Source organism: Cydia splendana, chromosome 8 (assembly GCF_910591565.1).
Source record: "Cydia splendana chromosome 8, ilCydSple1.2, whole genome shotgun sequence".
NCBI classification, from domain to species: domain Eukaryota; kingdom Metazoa; phylum Arthropoda; class Insecta; order Lepidoptera; family Tortricidae; genus Cydia; species Cydia splendana.
The window spans coordinates 8,363,733-8,381,616 of NC_085967.1; the positions used below are offsets into that span (position 1 = coordinate 8,363,733).

Consider the following 17,884-nt stretch of genomic DNA (forward strand, 5'->3'; position numbering starts at 1 on the left):
AGGTAAAGATTTATTGAAATGCCTGGCTATTAAAAAAAAAGAAGATTCCAAAATACGGCCGAAGTCCTACTAGGTCGATTCACGAAAGCTGGCACGAATGGAATAAATGAGTGAATGGAAATATTTGTGTAACAGATAAACCAATATAATGATAACTTTGGCTGCATACCGATAGGTACAGTCACGCTCCGCGATTGTTACGCCATTTAGGGTTCTAGCTAATTTGGACATTCCATAATGTAAGTAAGGAACAACCAATTTAGCTAGGACCCTAAATAACGTAACAATCGCGGTGCGTGTTGGTAGGTACATGTGTCAGTCACACAATGATAGAAATATTATTATTTCTATTTCGTTTTGTTTATTCCATTCGTGCCAGCTTTCTTGAATCCACACATTACATTACTTAGACACAAATACATTTAGAATCAAACTCAGGTACCTATCGTTCAATTAATGTATCTTTATCAAACACATCAACACATAATACATTGTGGGTTTGTTTGTTTTGAATATATCACAGAAAATTACTTCAAGTTATTTAACGACCATCCTGGTTAAAGTACTTAGCAAAGTATTATTTACACATTTTGCTTTACTGTTTTTGACTACATAGGAGCAAAAAATAGGAATACATAAATATAGTGAATATTGATTTGTACCAATAAAATATTATGTTACAAAACATGGATGTATATTCGTCAGCCGGATTCATGCTACTAAATAAGTTTATGGTTCGATGACTACCACCACTTGCGAAGTTACACTTAAGATTAGCGAATGAAGCGAATAAAATGAAATCGACACGTAAAATTGTATAGAGTCAATTAAACCGCGTTATAATTTGCGTTGGAAACTGTGCCTACCATTGGCATAAATGGGGCTGGTGTGACTCCCCTCAGTGTGTGTGTGGTGACCCTGAGCAGACGGTCGAACATTGTTCTGGAACGCTATTTCACCAAATATTTATATTATAATATATATAAAAACAAGCGAGGAGCGGAAGATTCGTAACCTAAAAACTTTTTATGGGTTCCAGTTCGAACCATTATAATTATAATCTGTGAGTTTTTAACCTCATTCCGAATTTAAAATGACGTTGACAGTTTCATGTTTAAACACGACTGTTGTTGTGTGACAGGCGTCTGTCCACCGTCTATTTTTGCCATTTGCTTTGTCTTGTTGTCCTTTTTTTATTTAAGCATGTATTTCTTAACAAATATCCAGATATTGCTCAACATCATGATGAGTAAGTCTAGGGTTTTTCCCAGATCATGACTCTTTTTAATCGTAAAAAACATCCTGAATTATTTTAATACTAAGTTCTAAATGGCACTAAAAGGATTCACGCCGGACCGGACATCTATTATCTCAAACTAAAGACAACTACGAATGATATCGCAGTTGCAGCAATGCAGGCGTGGTATTTTCGGAAAAATTGATCGCAGTTATTCTGGAAATAGTATCGCCTCCCCCTCTTGGGGGGAGCAGGGCTGTTATTTCAGACGGTCTCCGGTCATTCGCTCGGGATAAACCAGTATAAGTGTTAACTCGAAATCCGTAACAAGTAATGGGAACTATGTCGAGTCGATAGTTCGCCTACGCTCGTGTAGCTAAGGAAATACCTAGCCAGATCTGAAAGTCCACCACTGCGCCGCATCCGAGGAGACTAACTTTAACCCAGGTCACAATGAAACGAATTGTGGACGGCCTGATCGATGCCCCAGTAGGTAGCTAATTCTAAATACGGAATAGGTCGGATTCGAGGAACGAAAAGGGTCATTAAAATTCCAGCTAATATTCTACTCCGGTCGCAAATCCGCTCACGCTTGCAACTGATGTACTTATATTTAATAAAAACAGTAATATTACCACCTGCTTGCTAATTAGAGTATCGCTTTTTGTTTCTTGTTGTCTTATCCGTGTAGCTCAAAGTAAATCCGATCCCTCCATATAAACTCTTGTATGTTTTTTAAAAGAATTACATTAATTTTGTAGGTATACAACTCATCTAGAAAATAAGCCTGTTTGGAACGAAGTTCCTTATCGGACGGTTTGCGGGGGCTAGGCGAAAAAAAGTGTAAGATTTTGCCGTCAACCCATACTAGTGCGATAGATGCAAATGTCAAATATTGGCGTCACAAGCCATACTAGTGCGATAGATGCAAATGTCAAATATTGGCGTCACAAGTCATACTAGTGCGATAGATGTTTTATCCTTCTCATCTTAGTGATATCTCGGTTGCATTATAACGTAGCCCCGTTTATGCTTATCCCAAAAATTGGCGCCGATACTAATTAATTTACGACAGTAAATTACCAATTATCTTTCGTACACAAGTTACATAATATGTGATAGTCCGATAACCTCATAACTTTTCCGCGCCGACGTTGTAGGCATAATTCATCAACGTAAAGAAGTTGACTTAGACGCAAGTGACTTTCAAATCTTTGAACAAGACGAATATAGCTTCAGTTTTGATTGTTAACGTTCTAATAATGACAAGATCAAATTGATATTTTATAAAACGACGACTTTGTAATCTTAGTATGATATAGGTATACCTACCAGCGGCCTCACGCTTCCTTCGATCTAAGTATTTGGTTTGGGGTCGTCAGGTGATAACCCCGTATCACTAGACGAAATTAGTCGCTCCACAATAATACCTACGTCTCAAGTGTCGATGGAATTGTTTATTTTATGGTCATGAATAACGCATGATGTTGATAAAATACAATACTATTTAGCAACTGTAGCACATCGAGAGTATGAAACTGACCCGCAAAAGAAACGAAAACGTAAAACGAAAACTCGGCTGCAAAAAAACATTGAATTGAAAATTGCGTCGGTCCGCCAACGTGGTCTCCTGTTGAAGCTCCTCGTTATGGAGCGAAATATGTCTAGCTATTTCTGACTTTAAAAACGTGAGTGGCCGGTTTTAATATAATATTTTGTCGAAATGCCTTTCCAAAAAGCTTTTGCAGTAGGTACTCAAGACCTAAAATTCTGCCGACAGTGCTGAGAATCCTGAAGGCCCTCAACACCTGAGGATTAAAATTGCGGAATTCGGCTTCCGAATAGACCATCCAAAAATATGAATCATAAAATAAGAACATATTTTCAATGCAAAACTTCTACAGATCATTATTATACATAATGTGTATAAAACATAATGATGTTCTGACATGCATAGACAACACCAATGACTCACTAACAAATATTTGTATCACACAAATAAATACGCCGCTGGGGTTGGAACCTAGTGATGGTGGCTTTGCAGGCAGGGTCGGTACTAAGCTAAAACTACCAACATTTCAAATCTTACATTTTTAACAAATAAAGGGAAAATTTTAATAATTCACGGGCAATATTTCAGCAATTAGGTTTTTTAGGAAACACAATGATAAGTTATAAGTCGCTACTCTTCGCTAACGAGATGCAAAACATCAAGTTTGGAAAAAACTTGGTCAATAGAAAAATATTCTCATTGAAACTACTGTTCTGTTTTACAAAATGTAGATTGCCATACATGCGCGAATGGACGAAAATATTGTTTACAAAAATATGTCTGTATGTATTCTGTTTCCCATGTAATGCCTCCTATCTCGTAATAGTCGACTTAGCTTTAATTATAACTAAAAACCTGGTATGTTACATTTATTAAAACTACATGCGTCACCAAATACTTGAAACTTACTAATAAAAAACAATACAACAATAAGATTAAAGCTTAATTATTATAAACACAGCCAACTTATTTATATTAATCAGTGACAACGTAGTTTAAGACGCAAAGCATGTCTAAAATAAATACAACAATTGTAAAATATTGTCTTAAATTGCACGCAAGCATCAAGCTAATGGTCGCTACGCGGCAAAGTCCAAATCTGTAACGACCATTCGTAACAACAATGAATATTGCAACTAAAAGCATAAATAAATAAAAAATTAAAGCTCACAAATATTAAGCATTTTACAATCATAATATAATAACTTGTTACGATCATTCGTAAAAACAATGAATATTGCAACGAAAATAATACAAAAAATAAAGCTTACATTATATTAAGCATTGCCACAAATAAAACGATGGCTGGGAAAAGCCTAGTCTTTTGGTTTTATAAAAATTAAAAAGTACAGCCAAACAACTTATAAAAATACAATATAAAACAATTTTAACAATCTAATAAAAAGCCGCATAAAAGCAAAGCAAAGCAGTCTTCTTGATTAAAGCATATAATTTTAGTCGAAGATATTTTTGGTTCACGGCCCTTATTTTTATAAGGAAATGAGATAAAGTAGTTAAAAAGAAAATATACAAAACTATTTCCACGTTCTAACTAGTTGCGATAAAATCAGTGACGGATTTTGCGTCCATTTTATTTTGACATCAACTGTAGCTAACATTTATGAACAAAGCTTAGAAATGATAATATTTACGAAACATTTACTAACACTAACCCCTTTCTAATAACATGTAAATAAACGCCAGCTTACAAGCTATCCAAAACGATTCTTGCCCTAAAATACAATGAAAAAGTATCACATATAAATAATACTGATTTACAGTTATTTGTACTCTAATTTGGCACATATTATAATAAACACAACCTTCATTTAACCAGACGATAGAAAGTTACAATCCAGTCCTAAAGTCAAAGAGTACCGTAAAATTAACGATAATTTTATGGCATCCAACCACAAGGATTTAAATATTCTTTGACTTAGCACTTAATTATAGCTCATCACATTCTGATTTAGCTTACTAATAATAATAGACTTCAGTATTACACAACTAACCGATCAGGTAACTTAAGAGGTAGTTAAATGAATATAAATCCAATTAAACATGTCTCGAATTAAAAGTGTTCACTCGTACTAAGTGAAGTGGTTTTCCAAATGATTCAATCAATAGAATTTTGATCATGATACATTTAAAATTACTCTACATTATGGTTCATATTATAAAATAGCTTTGTAATTTTGAATTATTATTTCTCGTTATTACGCCACGAGAATGTTAAGCTTCAATACACAGTGAAACAGGAAATGCATTAATAAATAGTTACCTTAATAACTACATTTTGAGATCATGAATTCGAGAATGATTAATTACTTGGGAATGTTGGAATCTAAGCTAATTTTAATTTTTGTTTCCTTGGGCGTTCTCGGCGTTCGACGCGAGCAAAGCGGACAGTGTGGCGTGAGTGGCGCTCAAAGTGCCTGACGTGGGACTCGTTATGTTCGAAGTAGGATTGATGATGGCGTTGCTTAAAATCGTGCTGCCCGAGCTTACGATGGTCACGTTAGGCGGTGGGGTAGACCCGTTAGCGAAACCCGTAGACAGCACCTTTTGTGTGTTATGCATCATGAAAGATTTAGCGGCGCCGGCACTTCCCAGTGTGAGAACTTTCTTGAGCATGACCGAAGAGTTACACGCGTTGTCGATCATGTCCTTAGTAGTGGAAATATTGTCGAAGTCTCCAGAGCTCGCTGTTACTACGGTGCTTATTTTAGGAGTAGTCTGCACCGCCGGCTTGACTGTGGTAACGTTGAACGACATAGCGGAAGTGACCGCTGTGCGGTTGAGAATGTTACGAGAAACGATGGCGTTGTGCAAGATGTTACCAGTAGGGAAAGATTTGGAGGAGACGTTGACGTACTGGACTGGAGTAGCGTTAGTAGTTCGAGTTCCGAAGCCGATGATAGCGCTGGCGGTGCCTTGAGACATTACGGTGCTGAATGTGCCAGTTTTCGTGTTGATCGGGATTCTGAAATGAAACGTAAGGATTAGATGAGACACATCTTTAGCGCGTACGTTAAAAGGCATATGCGTGTATTTTTTTCACTCTTTGACCGGCAAACAAGTTATCTGACGCGCGTGACTGCAGCCCAATATCAACCTTAGTGCATTCGGACAAGTTTCAAGACGACGAGATCACTCAGTCTCGTTGTACAAGAGGGTTTGGGCTATACATGGTGGCCAAAAAATAAGTGCATTCCCGTTGCCAGGGAGGTTTTGGGATTATACTCAGCAGCTTTTTCTATGGGACCAGCCCCGAAAACGCGAAAAAAATTTACCCTCCCATAGAAAATGGACCAGCCGAAATGTATGAAACGGCCAAATTTTTTTTTTCGCGATTTCGGGGTTGGTCCCATAGTAAAAGTTGCTCAGTATATAATCCCAAAACCTCCCTGGCAACGGGAATGCACTTATTTCTTGGCCACCCTGTATACAGTCCTCACGCTGAAGGTGGATTGGGGACTTCATACGTGAATTTTTTCATAGTTGATAGTCTTACATTAGAGTAATGTGAATGCAGACATGTTAATATCTGAGCAATGATATACTGACCCGCGGAGCACCTGCGACTGCGGCAGGCCCTGGATGGTGACGGACGGCAGATGGTGCACGGTGCGCTGCGGCACGCTGGTGTAGTAGTGCACGGTGGAGCCCGTGATGCGCGGCGCCTGGATGTGCGCCACGGGCACGCTGTGGATCATGCCGCTCGTGGTGGACGCCACGGTGATGCATTTCGTTTGGTTGCTGGAATACTGAAGGAAGAGACAGCGAATTATGTCTATGGTCGTACGTTACGTACTTTGCCGGGATGGGCACTAGTTACCCTTTATAATCCACAATTTCATCACATCACTACCGCTTCACCCACAACGCAACGGTAAATAACGTTAAAAAACCAGTTTGACTTTGGAATTTATTGCGCGAAAATACGATAAATAGTATACAACAACTGTAAAGTATTTTCAGTTTTAGTAAAATAATGAGACGAGTAAAAATAAATTTGTAATCAATACTTACGTTGCTAGTATTCAAAGTGGGCCCCAAATCAAACTCGTCTCCCACAAGAGTGATAGTATCCGGATTGGCTCCCGTCAACTTTTCAATAGTTTTCCTGGCGTCCGCGTCACTCTCGATATTGCCCAGATTTCTGCTGAGAAACTCAATATCAGACTCCAGCAGACCATCAACCAGATGATTCTGATCATCATCTTGCTTGCACAGAGAGAAATCTTCTTTCTCCAGTTTCATATCCTCTACATTTATTCCGTCAATGTCATCGATGTTTTCGACTTTGATATCCACATCCAAATCCTCCACCTTAATCCCGTCTACTTTCATTTCGTCTAGATCTTCAACTTTGATTCCGTCAACTTTGATATCTTCAATATCTTCTACTTTGATATCAGTTAAATCGGTGTCATCTTTGTTAGTTGGTACGTCAGCGAAATCTCTAGTATTATCGGTGTAGCGTGATGCATCGAAGGAGTCGTATGTATCTTGATCGGGTTCGAGTTTGACTTCTGATTTAAACTTGGGGTCATCATTGCTGGTGGAGGGTTGAGGGCTGTCTGGATTACTAATGTCCCCACTGAGGGCCCTTTTCATTACATATCCTTTTATTTTTCTGAGCATGAATGGTGGTACTTTGAAGCCCGTTAGTTCGCCGAGCATTGGTAAAGAATTGTGACGGTAGGCCTCGCTGTTCGCTAGTTCTTCTATATCTTCGAGTACCTATGACAACATATTATTATTACAACTTTAATTAATGTAATTAGAAGGTTTATATAGTTTTATTTAAGAATGATTTTGGAAATCTCTTACAGGTCGTTAATCAGGTAAGACAATACCTATTTAATAATAAGGGGGCATAGAATATAACCTGCACGAGTACACGTCTATGGATGGTATTCCATCTGTCTAATATCTTGGTCTAATGTGTATTTGCGTCTCGCATTTTGCTTAATGAGAGATTGAGACACAATGCACATTGGACAATGAAATTGGACAGGTGGAATGTTACCATCCTATCACATTTTCCCTCGAATGGCGTAACTCCAATGTCAAGTCGCCCGGATGTATGAAGTCGCGCAACTTGTGTCAAGATATGCTAGTCGTGCTGTGTGATAAGAACATTCATGCACACAAGCTTTAACTATAGCCAACACAAGTGTAAACTTTTGTTTCTAAATCCGTATACAAAGTTGCAGCATTTTCAACAGATTTCTCGCTCACACTCGTACCGCCCCGTTCTGATGATGACTATAAAATGGTGGCTCACAGTTTTCTGGAGCCAGTTTTTTTTCGATAATCGTTATTATTGCGTCGTAGTCGTTTTGGACAGATTACCTATTCACTTCGTGCATGACTGTGGCACAACCATAATGGGTGTGAGACATATTGCTTATTTGACAGTGGCAGCTGCCAATTTAGTATGAAGATGTCCCACGAAAGCGCATATTTTCACCACATCGTGCGTTGGCGTCGCTTGTTTCCCCACTACCAACTTCGTACATAGCCAATAGCAATAGTGAATTGTTGCCTTAAGGTCCAATTTCTTTGTCCAATGTCATTGCGTCTCACTCTCTCATCAAGCAAAATGTGAGATGCAATACACATTGAACAAAGAAATTGAATAGGTGAAATACTATCCTTACCATGATGTAGGTTTTGCCGCCGACGGCGTTGACCAGGTTGTGGCTGGCGATCCACTCCTTGTCGGAGCTGTCCGCCGGGTAGCGCAGCAAACCCGCGTGGCGCGTATACAGTCGACCACGGCAGTTGCCCAATCCTAAGACCTGCAAACAAGCGATTATTTAGTAATTTCATTACGTAATACTGCCAGAAGTTCCCAGTAATCATATTATAGCACTGTAACAATGGTTGTTAACTGGTGGTCCCTGGCTTAACCTTTTGACAGCCACAGTCCGCTTTGGCCGTCATCGGTAAGTCTTGCAAAGGACGCCAACGACGGCTACAGCCGTCAGCTTCGCGAATGCAATAGGGACTTACGCGGGATTCCATAAAGTTCGATTTCGCTTGAATAATCGCGATCGCCTGGCGTCCGGGGCACGGCAAATTCCTCCGCGTTCATAAGGTTAAAAAATGCTGCAGGCGTATTATGGATGGCTTTATCTACGTGATAAAATAACTGTCACTATTTAACACCGGATACCGTTTTATCACGCCGTCACGTAGACAAGAACGACCATAATACCTATCCGTGCTGATTGATCTCGTAGTCTCTTATCATTGAAAGTTAACTCTTTCGGCTCGACCACGAGCCGCCGCTACCGTCGCCAGTGCGCAATGTCGTGGCCGAGCCGTTTGAGCGCCACGCGTATCATGTACGATGCTTCATCGTAAACACATTTTCTAATATATCCCATTTACACCTTGGGTGCTCAGTTCAGTTTACTAAAGGAAAGAAGCAGAGACAATACACAACAGTCCTAGAGTCAGACCGCAAAAAGTCTGCAGCGATTTTGATAGCCCACGCAGTGCAAGTGTCATTTTAAACGTCTATGAAATTATGACGTATACATAACACTTACACTGCGTGGGCTATCAAATCCGCTGCAGACTTTGTTTGGTGCAACTATACTTTCATTTCAATATTATTAATATCTGGAGAGCTCTTGTTAGATATCAAAACGTCAAGTACACACTTTGGGAAAGTGGAGAAATAACCTGGGAGAGGTGAGGTAACTCCTTGAGGTTGGGATAATGACCCCAAACCCACAGATTATGTTTGGTTACCAAATCACATGCTAGACCTAGAGTTCTAGTAGGTACAGTACATTTGTACTTAGTAAAAATCTAGAATCGCGCTTTTAAGATTTTTTCAAATGCTCGGTTTAAATTCCGTAAGAATTCCGAATCGCGCTAACATGATTTAGGATTAGGACCCAGAAACATTAAGATACTTCTCCAACAAATACATATTCTGACAACAAACATAACAAACGAATAATAGTATTATTACTACTATTCGTTAGTTAAGATATATATGTTTTTTGTACATTCACATGCTTATAAATCTGCTATTTACCTTGTGAGCGTGGGACCCCATAATAAACAGCGTTTCCTGCGTCAGCCTATTCGGGTTCCATTTCTCAGGGTCCCTGTAGGTCGACAGCGGCAGGGGCGATGAAGACCCGCTGTCTGAAGTCTCTTCCTGCTTAATCTTCCGCCGTTTGAAGCATGCGTCGAAATCGGCCTCGGACTCCTTGCGTTTTGTATGCGAGGGACTCTGTAACTATTGTTTTTAAATTATAACCTAAGCCATGGCCAGGGGTCGGCAAATTGTGGCTCGCAAGCCGGCTTTTGGAGGCTTAATTACGGCTCTTCAAGTCACTGAAAACAACACTTGCGGATCTTTGAGATTGCCAAAAACTGGGAAGATCATTATAACCATCATCCTCCTCCTAGCGATGTCCCGACATTTTGCCACGGCTTAGGGTGGTATTCCACTTTTCCAAGATCTTTGTCCAATGTGCATTGTCTCACATTATTTTAAGCAAAATGGGAGGCGCGAATACACGTTGGACAAAGATATCGGACAGATGGAATACTATCCTTACATGTTACTGGCAACCAAATGCCAAGAATTTACATAGGCACTAGTTTCAGTTTAAGTGCCACCTGACCTTCCAACCCAGCGGGGAAACTAGGCCTGATTAGGACTAGTCCGGTTTCCTCACAATGTTTCTTCAAGCTCAAAAGGGGTTGTGCACAAATCACGCGAGATTTTTTCGGCTACTTTTTTACCCCTTCTTTAGTGATATTTAGTGAGGTTCTAGAAAAATACACGTGAGGTTATACTAGGGCTCCCGATATCCGTGCTACACGCCAACCCGTGCATCCGTGTTCTTAGCCCCGGCGGTGCTAAGCGTCCCAATTACACGAACCACGGATCTACGCCCGGCTCCGGAGCCACGGACTTCGGCTCCGTTCGGGTATTGAATACACGGCGCCGGCGGACCGACTCCCCGGCCGGTTCGAGTTTAAACAAATATTTAAGAGGTATCATTATTAAATGTTAAAACTTGTGTTAGGTATGTATGTATTCTTCGTTCTTATAAAGAACGCGATCGATCGTCATCGTCACTTTACGTCGAGAACGGGCCGAACCCGTGTGTATTTAATATCCGTGATAAGAAACGAAGGAGGACAATTTAAACGTTGGGAAGACGACATAAGAAAGATAGCTGGCCCTACATGGAGACGAACTGCAAAAGACAGGATAAAATGGAAAGGTTTAGAGGAGGCCTATGTCGAAAGACAAGCTGTAAAAAGGAAGAAACGAAAACCGGTTGCCGATTCACTTAGTTAAGAAATTAGATATATAATATACAGGGTGATCAATCCAAATGGGTCAGTATGGAGAAGTCAGAAACTATGAGAGATAGCGGAATCTGTTCTTAGGAACCATGGCTTCGATTTTAGATTTAATAATAATGGCATTCAATTTTTTTTTTAATCTATCATTCATAACCGGGATTCGAACCTGGTCAATATTCTTGTTGTTTGTTTGTATGGCAACTTTTAAACGATGCGTGATAGGTGGGGGGTACTCGACCAAATATCATAGAAGGCCCCGAGACAAAACAAACTAAATTAAAAAAAAATCAAAATGGCTGATTTTTTTTTAATTTTTTCATGTTGGTCCGAGCGCGCTGAGATTTGGCATGCGGTGAGCCTGGGGGCCCAAGATTACCATGTCAAAAATTTTTTTTGGAAAAATCCAAAATGGCGGCGGACACGGGCAAAGTCAAATTTCCAAGTAGGTGAAGCGAGCCCGAAGGGCGAGCTTCAGGACGGGAGGCCGAAGGCCGACCCCGGCGGAAGGCCGAAGGCCCGGAGCCTCCACCCCAACTCCCAAAACGCGAGGCCGAAGGCCGAGCTGCGTGAATGCGGTGCTTCCAAGCGTTCTACCAAGTCAGCTGTCTTGATGAGCGAAGCCGGCGGGCCGAAGGCCGAACTCCGCGTAGGGTCGAAGCGTCACACGAGAGGGGGAAGTTGGAGCTTAAACACGACCCAACACTTTTCCTATTGGGAGTCGCGTTTTGGGAGTCGGGGTGGAGGCTCCAGGCCTTCGGCCCTCCGCCAGGGTCGGCCTTCGGGCTCGCTTAACCTACTTGGAAATTTGACTTTACCCGTTTGCGCCGCCATTTTGGATTTTTCCAATAAAAATTTTTGACATGGTAATCTTGGGCCCCCGGGCTCGCCGCATGACATATCTCAGCGCGCTCGGGCCAACTTGAAAAAATAAAAAAAAAGTCAGCCATTTTGATTTTTTTTTATGTAGTTTGTTTTGTCTCGGGGCCCCCTATGATATTTGGTCGAGCACCCCCCACCTATCACGCATCATTTAAAAGTTGCCATACAAACAAACAACAAGAATATTGACCAGGTTCGAATCCCGGTTATGTATGATAGATTTAAAAAAAAATTGAATGCCATTATTATTAAATCTAAAATCGACGCCATGGTTCCTAAGAACAGATTTCGCTCTTATAGTTTCTGACTTCTCCATACTGACCCATTTGGATTGATCACCCTGTATAGAGTAGTATAAAAGAAACATACTTAGTGCAAGGTTCGAATCCCGGTTATGTATGATAGATTTAAAAAAAAATTGAATGCCATTATTATTAAATCTAAAATCGACGCCATGGTTCCTAAGAACAGATTTCGCTCTTATAGTTTCTGACTTCTCCATACTGACCCATTTGGATTGATCACCCTGTATAGAGTAGTATAAAAGAAACATACTTAGTGCAAAGGTACCCACACAGGCTTATTTTTTTTAATACACACACGGGTACACGGATCCTAATTACCCGTTCCGAACGGGCCACAAATCCGGTTTCGTGTAGCACGAGAACGGGGCCCCGGCAACGGGTACCCGAAACCCGGACGCGACCGCGAGCCCTAGGTTATACCCCCTCCCCCAACGTGATCTGTCGTGATTTTTTCGTGACCCCTACTATCGAACCTCGCGTGATTTATGCACAAGCCCGAATATACTTACACTGGTTTGTTTAATTTTGCTGTCTGCGCTGTTGGAGTCATCGCTGGTGTCGGACGGGCACGGCGCCGGCTTGGCGGGCGTGGTGTACAGCAGGCGCGTCGCGTCCAACATGGCTCGGCAAATGGCTCGCACCTGGGAGGAAATATTAATTGTACTTTACTTGATGCCTAGTACACTTAATACAGTAGGGAGGAAGAAGCCTTTAATCTAGCAATACCTCGCAATGTGTTAGAGTAAGACCAAGAAAAGTCTGCAGCGATTTTGATAGCATACGAAGAGCAAGTGTTATTCATAAGTCATCAATTTCATAGAAGTTTGACGTTTAAAATAACACTGGCACTGCGTGTGCTATGAAAATCGTAGCAGACTTTTCTTGGTCTAACTCTACATAGACATGCTACCAAAACATTCACATCAGAAAAGGGTCCTTATGCTTCATACGCAATAAGGACCATTCTATCAAAATTTCTGTTGGAATTTCGGATAAAATGGTTCTTATTGCACTTGAAGCACAAAAACTCTTATGTGATAGAAAGCCACATATTAAATTTAACTAGTTCCATAGAAATCTATGTTTAAATAAAACCGGGCAAGTGCGAATCGGACTGGCACACGAAGGGTTCCGTACCATTATCTATAAAAACGGTCACCCATCCAAGTACTGACCCCGCCCTATGTTGCTTAACTTCGGTCAAAAATCACGTTTGTTGTATGGGAGCCCCACTTAAATCTTTATTTTATTGTTTTTAGTATTTGTTGTTATCACTATCACAGTTCACGAGATACAGCCTGGTGACAGACGGACGGACGGACGGACGGACGGACAGCGGAGTCTTAGTAATAGGGTCCCGTTTTACCCTTTGGGTACGGAACCCTAAAAAAATTACTATTAATGATTTGCAAAATCATAAAAAAGAAATATTGCTGAAAATTGATTAACTGAAAGCATACTCCAATACACACAAACACCTTATAACAAGTATAGCACACGTATGTTTGCAAAGAGGGCTAAAAAGGCAATAGAAAAAAACATGAATGCTTGCTTTATTTGAATAGACTAATGGGATGCAATCTATGCTATTATCAGTAATAAAATTACATTAGCAGTAAAAGGTGATTTAATTCTACAATACCATTTACTAGCCACAGATTAATATGTAGTAATTTTATTCAGCTCAATATCAACTTATCACTAACCTGATCTTCACTAACGGACTCATCTCCCAAGTTCAGCCTAATATTGTTTACTGCAGGTACAAAGAATTTCTGAAACATACAATATAGTTATTTGTACAACAAGAGATCAAAGTTTGATATTTCTTCGAGTGCTTATTTTGAGTCCCGTGCAAGCGAAAGATTCTATAATAGATTCACGAGCGTAGCGAGTGAATCTAATGTAGAATCTTGAGCGTAGTAAGGGATTCAAAAGCGCACGAGATGTAAATAACTTTGATCTCGTGTAGTACACAAAATTTTTTACCCTAAGCAGTGAGAACATACCTAGAGGGACAGAGATAATAGAACCCAAGTATATCGAACTTGTATTAGACCCCGCATGTTGAAATGACATTTGATTATAAAGGTCACTTGAATGTCATTTTGTCTCACTCAGTGAGCAAAATGCGATTTTTTCACCTCAGCAGCTTGAACAAGGGTACTTTGCTTCTTAAAAACAGTGAGCAAAAGCTGCTGAGGTGAAAAAAACCTTTACTCATTTAACACTCCGCAGCAGTGGGCCAAAAAACCTGATAAAAAGTAGAGTTATTTATGAGTTACACTAATTGCCGCAGCATACATGTTAATACTGTTCTTGAAAGACATTTAAGTAGAATTTTCTTTCTGGCTATAAATACATTAAATAGAGATTATTACTAGTTCTTTAACCCTCCCAATCTCATACACATGGTACTAGTTTGTATAAATTGAGTGGGCCAGCAGCAGCTGGGATTTAACAGGCTACACCCACCTATCTAAAGTAGCGCTGGGCCGTGACCTGGAAGATGCCCATCAAACGGAAACATGGTCGCTTAAAATCTACTTGGCGCCGTTCTGTGAAGCAAGAGCTGGGTGTATTGGGGATGGGGTGGGAGGAACCTACCCAAGCTGCCCAGGATCGGAGGCAGTGGAAGAAAAAGATTCGAGCCCTATAGGGCTACCCCAGGGTATACCCCAGCATGGGGTAACAGGATGGAAAGAAGAAGAACACGAAGCTTAAGCTATCTGTGACAGCATTTGACATTAATCCTGAAATGCTGTCCCGAGAACGCATACAGTCTTGCACAGGAACTCTCCCACCATCTGTGCGCTTAACGTCTTAAACTCATTTCTGTCGTGGGTACCAGAAAGTGATCTGTTTGCAAGTCAGTGGACGGATGTGTGTTGTATGTGCTTGAAGTACTGTGAGGTGATGGATGGAAGTTGAATATTTTCTTTTTTCTTTAATAATATTTTGAATTGTACAGTGCTTTAGTTTATAACTGTTATGCTGTATAACTTTTTGTAATAAATAATAAATAAATTAACCATTAGGTAGTGTTAATAGTTAGCAATTAACTGAATAACTTACTTCCAAATACTTTTTTATCACTTGATCAATTTCCCTGGTCACCGCTGACTGTATGGTCTGCCGCAGCATGTCTAAAGACTTGTTGGCACTGGCCCGGAACTCGGCGATGGGCCTGGAATGGGGCTGCACTGGGCCAGGCAGGCTGAACCGTCGATGCATTGCTGCTAGTGTGTTAATGGCTATTTGCCGTGTGATTGGCTGCTTCTGTGAAAGAAACTTGATATCTGACAACTGCAATGAGAATATTTTCACTGTGTTTAGACTTTTTAGCACAACTACACCATCCCACTAACCCAGGACCCTGTACTGGTAACCATGGTAAATCCAGGTTTAAACAGTTAACTACGGGTTAGTGGGATGGTGCAAATGGCCCTTAATGGCAATAATTGAAAAGCAATTTTTACCTAGAGAAAGAGAATGTAAAATCTGAACAAATAAAACATAATGGAAACAAAAGAACAATTTTTTTAATTTTTGGTATTCTTTTTCATGGACTAGTCAAGAACTAGGTAGTACATTTATTGATTTTATCACATTTTTGCAGCCACTTTTCAAAATATGTACGCTCTAAATTACTCACTGAATTTAGTCACTTAATTTTCGAATTGTTACAAGATTATTTTAATTATTTTAAATCAAAACATGGCTTACCGTTTGCATGGTGCATGTAGTGTTTGGACGAACAGTCAACGTTTTAGTAGGAGCTTGGAAACTCCATGAAACAGTCGCTGTATTTTGAGTCTGGCTTTCAGAAGCAGACGCCGTTGTTTCAGTGTTATTCCAATTCTTTTGAACCACCATTTCGTATGTAAATTTATCACGACTCTTTACAAATTATCTGCAATAAGAAGTTTGTAACATAATATTATGGGTTTAATTTATAAACACACTTAATTTTATAATTTAATCGAATGATAAATAAAAACAATTACGCTTTAATGAAAAATATACGGCACTCCGCTTTGATGCTCCATCTTCAAAAATATCAATCAATCGTTCGTAGTGATGTATATCAATATGACAAACGTAGGGCTATAATTGTACCGTAATAAATCTGGTACAAAATTACGGTTTAATAACGTATTCATGTAAAATGAGAAACATGAACGATTTTTTTATTTATTATCAATATGTAGTTTCAATTACGCTTCACTACACCTTTTGTGTTATAATAGCACTATTTATAGTATTTTTTTCCTAATACGATGAGACATGAGTGGGAATAAGCTAAATAAATATTCTTAATTTTTTTTAACAATATTTAAATGCGCACATTTTATAAATCACTTCTATAATAAATGTTTTGGAAATTAATGCAGTAAGTGGTACGTGTACCTGTACCACAACATAAACCATAACCATAACCATAAACATTTGCACAAGCACAAACCCTTGTGCTTGTGCTTGTGCTTGTATAATATACTTAAAGACGAAGTCTAAGCGAGCTGTCACTGTTACCACTTTTGTTTAGTGTACGATTAACAATGTGAATATTGTGAATCCACCTTGCTGTAGCCAGAGTTGGGCAAAAATTAACTTGAATAAGAATAAGAATAAAAACAGAAATTTTATTCTTATTCAAATCAATTTAAATTAGAATAATTCTTACACTAGTTATTTTAGAATAAAATTAAGGTGAATAAATCATGTGACTTTTATTTTAAATGCGGAATAAAAAACAGAATAATTATTCTAGAAGTGAGGCTATTCTAACTAAGGTTTTATTCAATTAAAATGTTATTTAGAATTAAGTTAATTTTTGTAGTATATAGTTTTTTTTTTATACAATTGGTTAAATTTTGTAAGTTGATTTTCACCCTTCTATTTAAAAGTCGGATTGATTTGATATTTGTTACTTTAGTTTAGGTATAGGTACACATTGAAGAGTTCCGCTATACGCTATCTAGTTCTATCATCTGATCAGGGTGCTTAGCCAACATGCCAAACGTTGACGCTCCGTAGAGTTGCGCATAGTCTATCTCTATCACTCTTACATATTAGTGCGATACAGAGACAGATAGCGTTTCGTTGTCGTAGCACTCGTAGCGCAAACGATTGGGTGCCCAGCTAAGATGCCAATTTTTGTTTTTAATTTAATAACCAAATCATAAGGTACAATTTAGCTGTTTTTAGCGCTTTCTGTCTCTGTCACTCTTACATATTAGTGCAATAGAGAGACAGAGATAGCGTTTTGTTGTCGTAGCGCAAACGATTGGCATGTTGGCTACGCACCCAAGGTGCTAAGCAAAGATGACAATTTTTGTTTTTAATTTCATAACCAAATCATTAAGTGAATTTAGCTTTTCTGGGGGCCTAGCCAAGATGCCAATCGCTTGTGCTCCGACAACGAAGCACTTTCTGTCTCTATCACTCTTACATATTAGTGCGATAGAGGGACAGAGATACCGTTTCGTTCTCGTAGCGCAAACGATTGGCATATTGGCTACGCACCCAAGGTGTCTAGCCAAGATGTAAATTTTT

The 17,884-nt window shown here is 39.5% G+C and overlaps 1 protein-coding gene across 2 annotated transcripts; it reads right to left on the bottom strand.

Annotated features, from left to right (window-relative positions):
• Positions 1 to 3,421: 3,421 nt before the first annotated feature.
• Positions 3,422 to 16,434, bottom strand: LOC134792754 (uncharacterized). Of its 2 annotated transcripts, none has more exons than XM_063764058.1 (10): positions 16,336 to 16,434; positions 16,055 to 16,241; positions 15,404 to 15,607; positions 14,035 to 14,103; positions 12,838 to 12,969; positions 9,853 to 10,053; positions 8,459 to 8,599; positions 6,822 to 7,535; positions 6,357 to 6,556; positions 3,422 to 5,772 (listed from the first exon to the last, which is right to left on the bottom strand). In XM_063764058.1, exons 2-10 carry the CDS (start codon positions 16,202 to 16,204, stop codon positions 5,145 to 5,147), a joined length of 2,439 nt encoding a protein of 812 aa, XP_063620128.1. In that variant the 5' UTR covers positions 16,205 to 16,241; positions 16,336 to 16,434; the 3' UTR covers positions 3,422 to 5,144. The 2 variants fall into 2 exon arrangements, with proteins under 2 accessions (XP_063620128.1, XP_063620127.1); XM_063764057.1 differs by having other exon boundaries at positions 9,853 to 10,059.
• Between the last annotated feature and the right edge of the window lie 1,450 nt (positions 16,435 to 17,884).